Genomic DNA, 12,919 nt, shown 5'->3' with positions numbered 1-12,919 from the left:
TGAAAAGGAAGAAGGTAGCTTACATAAGGTGGAGGAAGCTAGGGTCAAGTTCAGCTAGAGAGGATTACACGCAGGCAAGGAAGGAGCTCAAAAATGGTCTGAGGAGAGCCAGGAGGGGGCATGAGAAAGGCTTGGCAGAAGGAATCAGGGAAAACACAAAGGCATTTTACACTTACGTGAGGAATAAGAGAATGGTCAAAGAAAGAGTAGGGCCGATCAGGGATAGCATAGGGAACTTGTGTGTGGAGTCTGAGGAGGTAGGGGAAGCCCTAAATGAGTTTTTTGCTTCTGTCTTCACGAAAGAAACGAACTTTGTAGTGAATGAAACCTTTGAAGAGCAGGTGTGCATGCTGGAATGGATAGAGATAGAGGAAGCTGATGTGTGAAAATTTTGTCAAACATTAAGATTGACAAGTCACCAGGCCCAGACCAGATTTGTCCCAGGCTGCTTTGGGAATCGAGAAATGCAATTGCTTCGCCACTTGCAAAGATCTTGGCATCCTCGCTCTCCACTGGAGTCGTACCCGAGGACTGGAGAGGGGCAAATGTAATTCCTCTCTTCAAGAAAGGAAATAGGGAAATCCCCGTCAATTACAGACCAGTAAGTCTCACGTCTGTCGTCTGAGGGTGTTAGTAAGGATTCTGAGGGATAGGATTTATGACCATCTGGAAGAGCATGGCTTGATCAAATACAGTCAACACAGCTTTGAGAGGGGTAGGTCATGCCTCTCAAACCTTAGAGTTTTTTGAGGATGTGACTAGAAAAGTTGATGAGGGTCGAGCTGTGGATGTGGTGTATATGGACTTCAGTAAGGCATTTGATAAGGTTCCCCATGGTAGGCTCATTCAGAAGGTCAGGAGGAATGGGATACAGGGGAACTTAGCTGCTTGGATACAGAATTGGCTGGCCAACAGAAGACAGCAAGTGGCAGTAGAAGGAAAATATTCTGCCTGGAAGTCAGTGGTGAATGGTGTTCCACAGGGCTGTCCTTGGGCCTCTACTGTTTGTAATTTTTATTAATGACTTGGATGAGGGGATTGAAGGATGGGTCAGCAAGTTTGCAGACGACACAAAGGTCGGAGGTGTCGTTGACAGTATAGAGGGCTGTTGTAGGCTGCAGTGGGACATTGACAGGATGCAGAGATGGGCTGAGAGGTGGCAGATGGAGTTCAACCTGGATAAATGCGAGGTGATGCATTTTGAAAGGTCGAATTTAAAAGCTGAGTACAGGATTAAGGATAGGATTCTTGGCAGTGTGGAGGAACAGAGGGATCTTGGTGTGCAGATACATAGATCACTTAAAATGGCCACCCAAGTGGACAGGGTTGTTAAGAAAGCATATGGTGTTTTAGCTTTCATTAACAGGGGGATTGAGTTTAAGAGTCGTGAGATCTTGTTGCAGCTCTATAAAACTTTGGTTAGACCGCACTTGGAATACTGCTTCCAGTTCTGGGCGCCCTATTATAGGAAAGATGTGGATGCTTTGGAGAGGGTTCAGAGGAGGTTTACCAGGATGCTGCCTGGACTGGAGGGCTTATCTTATGAAGAGAGGTTGACTGAGCTCGGTCTCTTTTCATTGGAGAAAAGGAGGAGGAGAGGGGACCTAACTGAGGTATACAAGATAATGAGAGGCATAGATAGAGTTGATAGCCAGAGACTATTTCCCAGGGCAGAAATGGCTAGCACGAGGGGTCATAGTTTTAAGCTGGTTGGTGGAAAGTATAGCGGGGATGTCAGAGGCATGTTCTTTACGCAGAGAGTTGTGAGAGCATGGAATGCGTTGCCAGCAGCAGTTGTGGAAGCAAGGTCATTGGGGTCATTTAAGAGACTGCTGGACATGCATATGGTCACAGAAATTTGAGGGTGCATACATGAGGATCAATGGTCGGCACAACATTGTGGGCTGAAGGGCCTGTTCTGTGCTGTACTGTTCTATGTTCTATGTTCTATCAATGCCCTGTCCCACCAGTGAGATGAACTCAAGACAACATGGGAACAACAATGGCCAAACAATGTCACTTGTTTAAATAAATAATCAGTGCTATAGCTATTTTATTTTTCTTCTGTACAGACCGCTGATGAACAGAGGATAGCGAATGTAGTACTGACATTCAAGATGGAAGCAATAGATAATACAGGAAACTACAGGCCAGTCAGTCAAACCTCAGTTGTGAGGAAATTAATACAGTAATTCTGAAGGACAGAACTAATCTGCACTTGGAGAGGTAGGGAATAATCAAGACTAGTCACATTGTTTTATTAAGAGGTGGTCATGACTGGCCAACTTGATTAAATTTTTCGAAGAGAGAACCAAGGTGTGTAGATCATGGCAATGTTTTTGATGTAGTCAATTTGAACTTCAGCAAAGCTTTTGATAAAGGTCACACAAAAGGAGGCTGATAGCAAAGAGAAAGGCCCACGGGATCCAAGGAAATGTGTCTACTTCAATCCAGAATTGGCCGAGTGGTGGGAAGCAGAGTGTGATGGTTGGAGAGTTCTTTGGTGACAGAAACCTTTGTTCAGTAGAGTTTCACAGAAATCAATGTTGAGGCCCCTTGTTGTTTATGGCTTTATATACATGATTTAGATACAACTGTAGGTGGTGATCAGTAACTTTGTGGATGATATGAAAATTAGTGGAGTGGTAAGTAATGGGAGGATAGCCTTAGATTGCAGGAGAATACAGACTGGCTGGTTGGATGGGCTGAACAGTGGTACTTGTAATTCAATCCAGGTAAATGTGAGGTGTTATGCATAGAGCCAGGGGAAGTGGGTGAGTAAATACTTCGCATCAATATTCACAAAAGGAAAATGATATAGAGAGTCAGAGTAGAGTAATACTGCATGAAAGCAAGGGCCTTCAGCCCAAACTGGTCCATGCTGACTATGGTGCCCACTCGGCTAGCAATATACTCTAAACCCTTCTCATCCATGTACCTATCCAAGTGGTTTTTTTTTAAAATGTTTCTATTGTACCTGCCTCAACCACATTCTCTAGCAGACCATTCCATATCTGCACCACTCTCTGCATGAAGAAGTTGCCCCTCATATCCTCCTTCCTATATCTATCCCCTCTAACCTTAAACCTATGCCCTTGAATTTGACAACTCCCCATCACTGGGAAAAAGACTATATGCATTCATCCTATCTACGTCCTTCATGATTTTATACCCTTCAACAAGGTCTCCCCTCAAATCTCCCATGCTCCAAAGAATAAAGCCCTATCCTGGCCAATCTCTTCCTATAACCCTGGCCTACTAGCCCTGGAAACATCCTTAAATTTTCTCTGCAAAGTGGATGATGAGTCTCAGGAAGAGTATGTTGATATTCAAGGACAGGTCACATGTATATAAAAAAAAGTAGTGTTTGGCATGTAGAAAAGCATTATGACAACAAGCCATCAGGATCTATCCCAAATTGCTGAGGCTTGCAGGTGAGGAAATTAACAAAGTGTGGAACTGGATGAACCCAGCAGGCCAAGCAGCATCTCAGGAGCACAAAAGCTGACGTTTTGGGCCTAGACCCTTCATCAGAGAGGGAACTAGAATAAATAGAGAGAGAGGGGGAGGCGGACCTAAGATGGAGAGAAAACAAGATAGGTAGAGAGGAGAGCATAGGTGAGGAGGTAGGGAAGGGATAGGTCAGTCCAGGGAAGACAGACAGGTCAAGGAGGCGGGATGGGGTGGTAGGTAGGAAATGGAGGTGCGGCTTGAGGTGGGAGGAAGGGATGGGGGAGAGGAAGAACAGGTTAGGGAAGCGGAGACAGGCTGGGCTGGTTTTGGGATGCAGTGGGGGGAGGGGAGATTTTGAAGGAGGTGAAGTCCACATTGATACCATTGGGTTGCAGGGTTCCCAAGCGGAACATATGAGTTGCTGTTCCTGCAACCTTCGGGTGGCATCATTGTGGCACTGCAAGAGGCCCATGATGGACATGTCATCTGAGGAATAGGAGGAGGAGTTGAAATGCTTCGCGACTGGGAGGTGCGACATAGAGGAAGCCACATCGGGTGCAACGGATACAATATACCACATTGGCAGATGCGCAGGTGAACATCTGCTTCATATGGAAGGTCATCTTGGGGCCTGGGATGGGGGTGAGGGAGGTGGTGTGGGGGCAAGTGTAGCACATCCTGCGGTTGCAGGGGAAGGTGCTGGGTGTGGTCCTCCCCCCACGGCATCCCAAAACCAGCCCAGCTCGACCCCTCCCCCCACTGCATCCCAAAACCAGCCCAGCTCGACCCCTCCCCCCACTGCATCCCAAAACCAGCCCAGCTCGACCCCTCCCCCGACTGCATCACAAAACCAGCCCAGCCTGTCTCTTCTTTCCTAACCTGTTCTTCCTCTCACCTCAAGCCACACCTCCATTTCCTACCTACCACCTCATCCTGCCTCCTTGACCTGTCCGTCTTCCCTGGACTGACCTATCCCCTCCCTACCTATACTCTCCTCTCTACCTATCTTCTTTTCTCTCCATCTTCAGTCCGCCTCCCCCTCTCTCCCTATTTATTCCAGTTCCTTCTCCCCATCCCCCTCTCTGATGAAGGGTCTAGGCCCAAAACATCAGCTTTTGTGCTCCTGAGATGCTGCTTGGCCTGCTGGGTTCATCCAGCTCCACACTTTGTTATCTTGGATTCTCCAGCATCTGCAGTTCCCATTATCACAAGTGAGGAAATTGTTGGGATTTATGTAAAATCCTCTTTAGTCACATGAAAGGTGTCAGAGGACTGGAGAATGGCCAACTTTGTTCCTCATTTAAGAAGGACAGCCAGAATAATTCAGCAAATTACTGGCTAGTGAGCAGTAGCAAAATTATCGGAGAAGATTCTTAGGGGCAGGATTTACTCACATTTGGAAAGAAAATTGTCTTTTTAGTAACAGCGGCATGGATTTGTGTAGGGAAGGTCAGGTATCACAAACTAGATTCAGTTTTTGAGGAAGTGACAGAAGTGATTGATGTGGCCAGGGTGGTAGACGTTCTCTACATGGACATTAGCAAAGCCTTTGACAAGGTTCCTCATGGCAAGAAGTGGAAGGGTGCTTTTCTGAATGGAGATCTGTGAACAGTAGTGTTCCGCAGGGATCAGCGCTGAAACCCCTGTTTGGAATATATAAAATTGATTTGACGGAGAATGTACAAGCCTGATTAGTAAGTTTGCAGATGACACAAAGATTGGGGGAGCCACAGATAAAGACGGGATTTGCCAGAGGATACAGCTGGATGGTGAAGCAGTGGTGCTATGCCTTGGTTTGCTGGGGTGGTTGGTATGACAATTGTAGTGATACCAACCACCCCAGCAAACTGAGGCATATAAATACTAAGTAGGATGGAGCGCCAATGCTTCACCAGAGGCACATGGACAATGTTACTTAGCAGGGTGACAAAACATCTGCAATCAAACATACCAGCTCAGCGAGCATGACTACAAGTTAATCCACAAACCGAACTACAAATCTTCTCAAACTTTAAACATTTGCAATATGGCTTACAGTTCTAGTTATGCCACTACCAAAAGAATGGGGAGGCTTTGAAGAGGGTACAGAAAAGGTTTACCAGAATGTTGCCTGGTTTGGATGGTGTTAGCTAAGCAGAAAGATTGGACAAACTGAATTTGTTTTCAGTTAAGGCCAGAGGCTGAGGGGCAACCCAATTGACGTTTATAAAATTATGAGAGGCATGGATGGTAGGAGTCATTTTCCCCAGGGTAGAAATGCTGATTACTGGAAGACATAGAATTAAGGTAAAAAAGAGAGAAAGTTTAAAAGGAGATATGAGGCGCAAGTCATTTTTTCTTTTATACAGAGTGTGGCAAGCGTCTGGAATGCGCTACCAGATGAGGTGGTAAAAGCAGATACAATAGCATTATTGAAAGGCATCTCGACAGACACACGAATAGGCAGGGAAAGAGGGATACAGACCATGTAAAGGCAAAAGGTTTTTGGTTTGTAAAGGTGTTGGGTCGGGCGCAGTCTTAGTGGGCCAAAGGGCCTTTCCCTTGTTCTCTGAGCTCGAGATGTATATTTTTATGGCAGCATAGACAGAAAGGAACTTTTCCTCTCATTAGAGTGGTCAACAACTGGGAACATGGACTTAGGGTGAAGGGTAAGAGGGGGTGTGAAGAAGTTTGTTGTGACTCAGAGGCCGGTAGGAATCTGGAACTCTCTGCCCGAGGCAAAAACCCTCAGAGCATTTAAGTAGTATTTAGATTTGCACATGCAATGCCTAGACATACAAGATTACAAACCAAGTGCTGGAAAATGGGATTAGAATAGTCAGTTGTTTGTTTTTAACTGGCACAGCTTGGTGGGCTAAAGGACTACCTTCTGTGCTATAGATTTCTGATTCTCTAACATGTACATTTTCTTGATGGTGGACAAGACGATCTATGGCCCAAACACACTATTGAGAATCAAGCATGGAGAGGACAGGGAGGGAACTGTTGCTCACTGTAAAGAACATTTTGAAGAACTGCTCAAACAAGACTCTCGAGTTTGTCTTAAATGCCCTTAAATCTACACCTCAACCCAGCTTGATCTTGGCATTACCTAGACTGCAACAAAGTTCAGAAAGCCCCTGGATAGATTAAAAAAAAACAGCCTCTGGGGAAATTAGATTTCCTACTAAAATTCCAAAACATGGTGGAGATATATTCCTGACAGAGCTGCAAAAAAAATCCCCAGCAGGCACTTTTCTAAGAGTTGTTGTCATCAAGCTATAAATATTCAAGGAGAAAGAAAAATCCAAATGTAATAACTACAAAAGGGGCTTCTCTGCTATCTGCCACAGGATAGATTACAGAATCACAATCACACGACTGAAGAAGACCATTCAGCCTATGTTTCCAAGTGAGTGTCTCATTTAGATTCATTCTTCCACCTTCTTCCCATGACCCTGCATGTTGTTCCTTTTCAAACATGCATAGCTACTTGTTGAATGTCTTGATTGACCTGGTCTTCACTACATTCTCAAGCAGTGCATTATGTCACCTTAACCATTAGTTGGATGAAAACATTTTACCTTATTTCACTTTTGCTTTTTTAAAAATCTGGTGTCCAGTGCTCCTTTTATATATGGGAACTTTTCATGCCCACTTACTGTTTCAATTTGATCTGTCAAAATTCTTTTCTCCAATCTACCAGCAAAACTGAAATGCCTCACCCCAAGAACCATTCTCAGAAATCTCTGATAAAACTTCACTCTCTCCAAAACCTTCATACCCACCCTAAAGCACGATGCCTAAAATAGGGCAGAATTCTCTGTGAGGCTGAACAACTGTTTTTTTCACAAGTTCAACACGACCTCCTCACTCTTGTATCGTAAGCCCTGATAAAGAAGCCTACAATATAGTATGCTTTGTTCATGTTTTCTCAGTCTGCCCTGCCACCATTAATGATTTATGCATATATACGTGTAGAAGGCAAAGTCACCATTACCAAAGAGCTGCCCTCTCATTAGAGAGAAATGACTGGTGGAGGTTTAACCTGCGGATCACCATGTTCCAGGTGAGGGGAGAAGTTGAGAAGGAACCTCAACCAATCTGGGAATTGAACCCACATATGCGCATAAATGAAATGCCCACATATCATTGCAAGGATTCTCCTCAATCGCTTCCTTGCTGTGGCCAAGGAGCTCTTTCCACAGCCACGGTGCAGATCCTCTTCACTGAAAGGCACGTCAGACATAATCTGCACTGTACCACAAAATTCAAGAATAGTGCAAGGGACAGCACCAACGCTCTATATGGCCACATATAACTTCACAACATCCACTTACTCTATCAATCACAAAGGCTTATGATGTATCCTCCTCAAAATCAGCTACCTCAAGACTGTCACTATCTATCACCTACTCTACAGAATAACATGCACACTGCAACCCTTACTAATATAGCCATCATAAACCTGAGCTCAACGAACACTGGAATCAGACAAGGCTGTAACATTCTAACAATTCCCTTCTCCATTTTACTCAAAGCAATAATGCACCTCAACTTCTGCAAATTACCTACAGATGTGGAGATAATCTGTGGAATAGATGAGAAGCAGTTCATTTTACTACTTCAATCCAAAAATCAAAATGACTCCAAACTCAGATTTTGGATGTATATGGTGATTCTGTACCCAAGCAGAAACTGAGCTCCAGGTCACAGTGAATTTCCACTCCAACGCACATGAGCAAATGGGCTCTTCAGTGCATAAACCCAGAAAACAGATTTTTTTTTCAACCAGCTCTGAAAGCACAACAACTCCACCCATCAATTACAATCAATAGTGAGATCCTGAAAAATACAGAACCTGGAATCCCTACAGTGGAAACATACCATTCAGCCCAAAACATCCACACCAACTCTCAGAAGAGTCACAAACAGACTCACTGCCCTAACCTATCCCTGTAATCCTTAATTTCCCATGGCTACTCCAGTTAACCTACACATCCCTAGACACTATGGGCAATTTAAATTAGCCAATCCACCCAACTTACATATTTTTGGACTGTGCAACGAAACCACAGTACCTTGGTGGAAACCAAAGCAGATACGGGGAGAATGTGCAAACTCCACACAGACAGTCGCCCAAGGTTGGAAGTGAACCCAGGTCCCTGGCATTGAGAGACAGCAGTACTAACCGCTGAGCCACCGCGCTGCATATTTCGTATCTTACGGACCTCATTTTGTTGAAGGCAGATATAGATAATAAGATTCATCATTGCTTCCAATGTTCCAATTTAATGTGTTTTGGCAAATAAGGAAGACAGTAATTGAGGACCACAGCCACAAACCCAAGCCTCACATCATGGTTTTACCTGATTCCAGCATTTACTGCACCCCATTACATTTCAGAGACTTGAACTACCTAAAAGCAGGCATATCAAAGCACACAAGCAGCAGCATCACATCCTCCAAATACAGTGGCAAGAAAGCTAGCCCAACAGCAGTATCCTCTCCCAAGCCAACTTGCCCAGGATCGATGCACTGAGCACGCTAAACTAAATTTACCGGATAGGACATAAGTATGACACCAGGCTCCTGAGACCAACCATGGTCATGGCAGGAGACTGTTTGGAGTCACAACAGAAAAATAAATTACTCTAAAATAAAAAAGTTGCACATTGATCTGACAGTATTTTCTATTTAAATAATCTTCCAGGAGTGTAACGCTCATTAACTGTTTCTCTCTCCACAGATACCGCCACATGCTAAGTTTCTCCAACACTTTTTCAGAATTCCAACAACAGTATTGCTAACATGTACTATTTGTCGAACCTAACACATAACATAATATGAACAATAACTTCTTTTTTGCATTAATTATCCCCAGAAGCTTTATCATCTCCAGAAACAATGTTTATTTCAAACCTCCTGAATTGCTATTTGCCTGATTTTCTCCACTAAAGGAACTAAATGTGACACTTCAACACTTGCTGATTAGAAGCTGGAGAATTTGTCACATATTTCATTTTGCACATTATAAGACATTTCAATAATTATTTCTCTGGCCCACTTTCTGATGTCTTACATCAAGAGCAAACACTTATCGTGTGACTGTGTATTGCATTCCAAGGCAACGAAACATCATATTGAAATGCATTTGGGAAGAAAATGTCAATTTGGCAGAGAAGAACTTGCTCAATGAAGATTTGTGGATAATCAAAAGGAGGAACCTGCAGGTTGAAACAGCAACAAACCTCCCTAGCAGACGTAAATTTGATTTTTGTTCCCTTAGAAAGATCGCATAGGTGGAGAGCATGCACGGAGAGGAAGATCACTCTTGCTGACAGGGATCAATTAGCTCAGTTCACAGGACAGCCAGTTGGTGATACCAACAAGCATGGGTTCAATTCATGCATCACTTGAGATTACCAGGCATCCCATTGATCTCAAATAATAAAGTGTGAAGCTGGATGAACACAGCAGGCCAAGCAGCATCTCAGGAGCACAAAAGCAGACATTTCGGGCCTAGACCCTTCATCAGAGGGCGAGGGTTCTGGAATAAATAGGGAGAGAGGGGGAGGCGGACTGAAGATGGAGAGAAAAGAAAATAAGGTGGAGAGGAGAGTATTAGGTGGGGCGGTAGGGAGGGGACAGGTCAAGGAGGTGGGATGAGGTTAGTAGGTAGGAAACGGAGGCGCGGCTTGGGGTGGGAGGAAGGGACGGGTGAGAAGAAGAACAGGTTAGGGAAGCAGAGACAGGCTGGGCTGGCCCGGCCCATCGATCTCGCCTCTTGCCTAAGGCATCATGACCTTCAAGTCAAACCACCACCAGTCATCCCTCTAATGCGAGAACTGACCTTTGTATTAGTAACACTACGATGACTTTGCCCTATATTCAGTTAAAGAAACAAAAACAAAAACTAAACCACTCCTGGAAAGTAATAGTTTAGCATCCCATCCAAGGTGACCAACCTATGTATGTGTCGGTTACCTGCCGACTCCGCCTCCAGGCGACGCACCCGCAGCTCTGCCCTGGGCCCAGCCGCCAACCCCGAGGCACTCTCAGTAAAGCTTTTCGCTCCGGAGGACGGCACTCTCGCCTTCACAGCGTGTCGACTAACTACGACAGATCGTACACCGGCTCCAATGCAATGCATCGCCAAGCGAGGAGTGAGCCAAGTTCCAACTCCCTGACACGAGACAAATAACCGACCGAAAAAGTTCAACGCCGCCATAGTAACCCGCCTTTAACTCTGACCTCGGTACGTCATCGTCAGTCGTCGCCACCACGCACCCCACCCCCAATCTTCATCGTCGGCGTCTGGCTCGCCCGGAGAGAATAATGGCTAAAACAGGGTGATTATTGCAGTGTGCAGGAAATTAGTACGCACAGACATCACACGGATGACTGTTGGGTTGGGCTTCCAAGATTGCTACAGCACACATGAGTAATTGCTACATTGTTCCATTAAACGTGAGCCGTCACATATTTGAGTGATGCATTTTTACAATATATAATGTATTTATTATTTAATTGTGAACTGTAGCTTAGTGAAATATTTGTTTCACATAATTCACTGTACTAAATGTAACCGGCATCTCTGGTTTTGGGACAGAAAATCTGCTCGTTCCTTGCAGTGATTCAGACTGTAAAGATCTCTGAAAACAAAATCTCATGAACCACTTCCTTATTCGAAACGCTTCTGCGTACGTCGTGCGTAGAAAACCTATTTAGAACAATGACGGATGTTTTAATTAATTAACTAGTAACAATCATAAGATGTATAACAAAGACTGATTCCCGATTTTTAAAAAGTAAATCTTGGCGACTTCTTTAACTTATCAGTACCAGTCAAAAAGTGCGGGAGAACTTCAGCGTATCTGGCAGCATCTGAGAAGAGAGAAACAAGAGTTAAATTTTCGTGTCCAATACGACTCAAAAGTTTATTTTTCACACTTTTGCCCTGGGGATTACTAAAGAAAACTACTAACTCATTTTCGCACATTAAAAATAAAGTAATAGCGCTAAGGTTTTTGTTGAGATGAAAATTGCATAGAACACGGCCTCTATTCCAAAGAAATTTACTTGGTCATAAAATATTAACTCTATTTTTCTGTCTCCTCAGATGGTGCCAGACATGCTAGGTTTCTCCAGCACTTCCTGTTTTTATTAAAATCTGTTTCAATTGAGGCCTATTGTTTCATAGTCCTGATGTCAGATTGGTGGGACTGAAAGATTTGGAATTGCAGAAATAGCTCCGTTTTTCACTGTTGATCATGCAGAAGTTATTTTCATGGGGTAAGCTTATAAAATGAGGCAGGTGAAAGAGAAGGACCTATGTTTCTCTTCCAGGTCTCATGGCACGGCCCTTTTTTACATTAGGTCAATCGTTGTGCCAGTCAATCATTTCTCTCAGTGTATGATGAAGCTTTGTCTCCCTGGGATGGCTGTCAGCTTATAGCAGTTTGTTGTATGTTAAATAGGAAGGAAAATTGTTACTGTATGATATGACCATATAACAAAAGACCAATCCTGTTCCAAAATCTGAAGGCTTTTTACCCCCTGTGGTAATTGCCTTTTAAAATTGTTTTCCTGTGGAAATCCATTGAATTCCAAGGTGTCATTCGTGTCTGGCAATGTCCTCAAGAGACAAAGTAGTTTGAATTCATTACTCCAGCAGCTGCTGTGAAGGACATTTTTAAAGTCAGTGTCTTGGTTTTACAAAGGTAACCTTTCATACAGTTTTTAAAAATTCATAACTGGAGGTGTGAGTGACAATCCTTGACATTAAGGCCACATTCGATCCAGCGTGGCATCAAGGAGTCCAAGCAAAACTGAAATCAGTGGGTATGAAGGGACAAACTCCCCACTGGTTGGAGTCATATCTGGCATTTAGGATTATGGTTGTGTTGTCGAATAGTGTCATCTTAGCTCCAGGACATTTCTGCAGGAGTTCCTCACAGGATTTTCCAAGACCCAACCATGTGCATCTGCCTCATCAGTGACATTCCCTTCATCATAAGGTCAGAAGTGGGAATGTTTGCCAATGATTGCATAATGTTCTTCACCATTCACAACTTCACAGATACTGAAGCAGTCCATGTCCAGATGCAACAATATCTGGACAATATTAAGATTGGGCTAATAAATAGCAAATAACATTCATGCCACACAAATGCCAGACAGTGACCATCTCCAATAAGAGACAATCTAACTACTACTCCTTGACCTTCAATGCTGTTCCCGTAACTGAATTCCCACTACCAACATGCTTATGGTTACCATTGACAAGAATCTTAACTGGACTGACCACATAAACAGACTGGGTACAAAAGCAGATCAGAGGTTAGGAATACTTCAGTGAATAACTCACCTCCAAAATTCCCAAAGACCACCATCATAAGCCATCACATAGAATACTACCCACTTTCCTAGATGAGTGCAGCTCCAACAACACTCAAGGAACTTGACACCATCCAGGACAAAGCAG

General features: G+C 43.9%; 1 protein-coding gene across 6 annotated transcripts in view; it reads right to left on the bottom strand.

Moving 5' to 3' along the window:
* auh (AU RNA binding protein/enoyl-CoA hydratase) overlaps positions 1-10,711 on the bottom strand; it is a 307,577-nt gene extending 296,866 nt beyond the window's left edge. For 3 of the 6 annotated variants that reach the window (XM_048527081.2, XM_059644596.1, XM_059644597.1), the window contains exon 1: positions 10,420-10,710. In XM_048527081.2, the coding sequence (XP_048383038.1) occupies positions 10,420-10,663 (244 nt within the window). In that variant the 5' untranslated portion in view covers positions 10,664-10,710. Of the gene's footprint in view, positions 1-10,400 lie in introns of all 6 variants that reach the window. The other 3 variants (XM_048527083.2, XM_048527084.2, XM_048527082.2) reach the window with 3 other exon arrangements.
* Positions 10,712-12,919: the final 2,208 nt, after the last annotated feature.

The sequence above is a fragment of the Stegostoma tigrinum genome, chromosome 3 (assembly GCF_030684315.1).
Source record: "Stegostoma tigrinum isolate sSteTig4 chromosome 3, sSteTig4.hap1, whole genome shotgun sequence".
NCBI lineage: Eukaryota > Metazoa > Chordata > Chondrichthyes > Orectolobiformes > Stegostomatidae > Stegostoma > Stegostoma tigrinum.
This window is presented reverse-complemented; position numbering and strand designations above follow the sequence as displayed.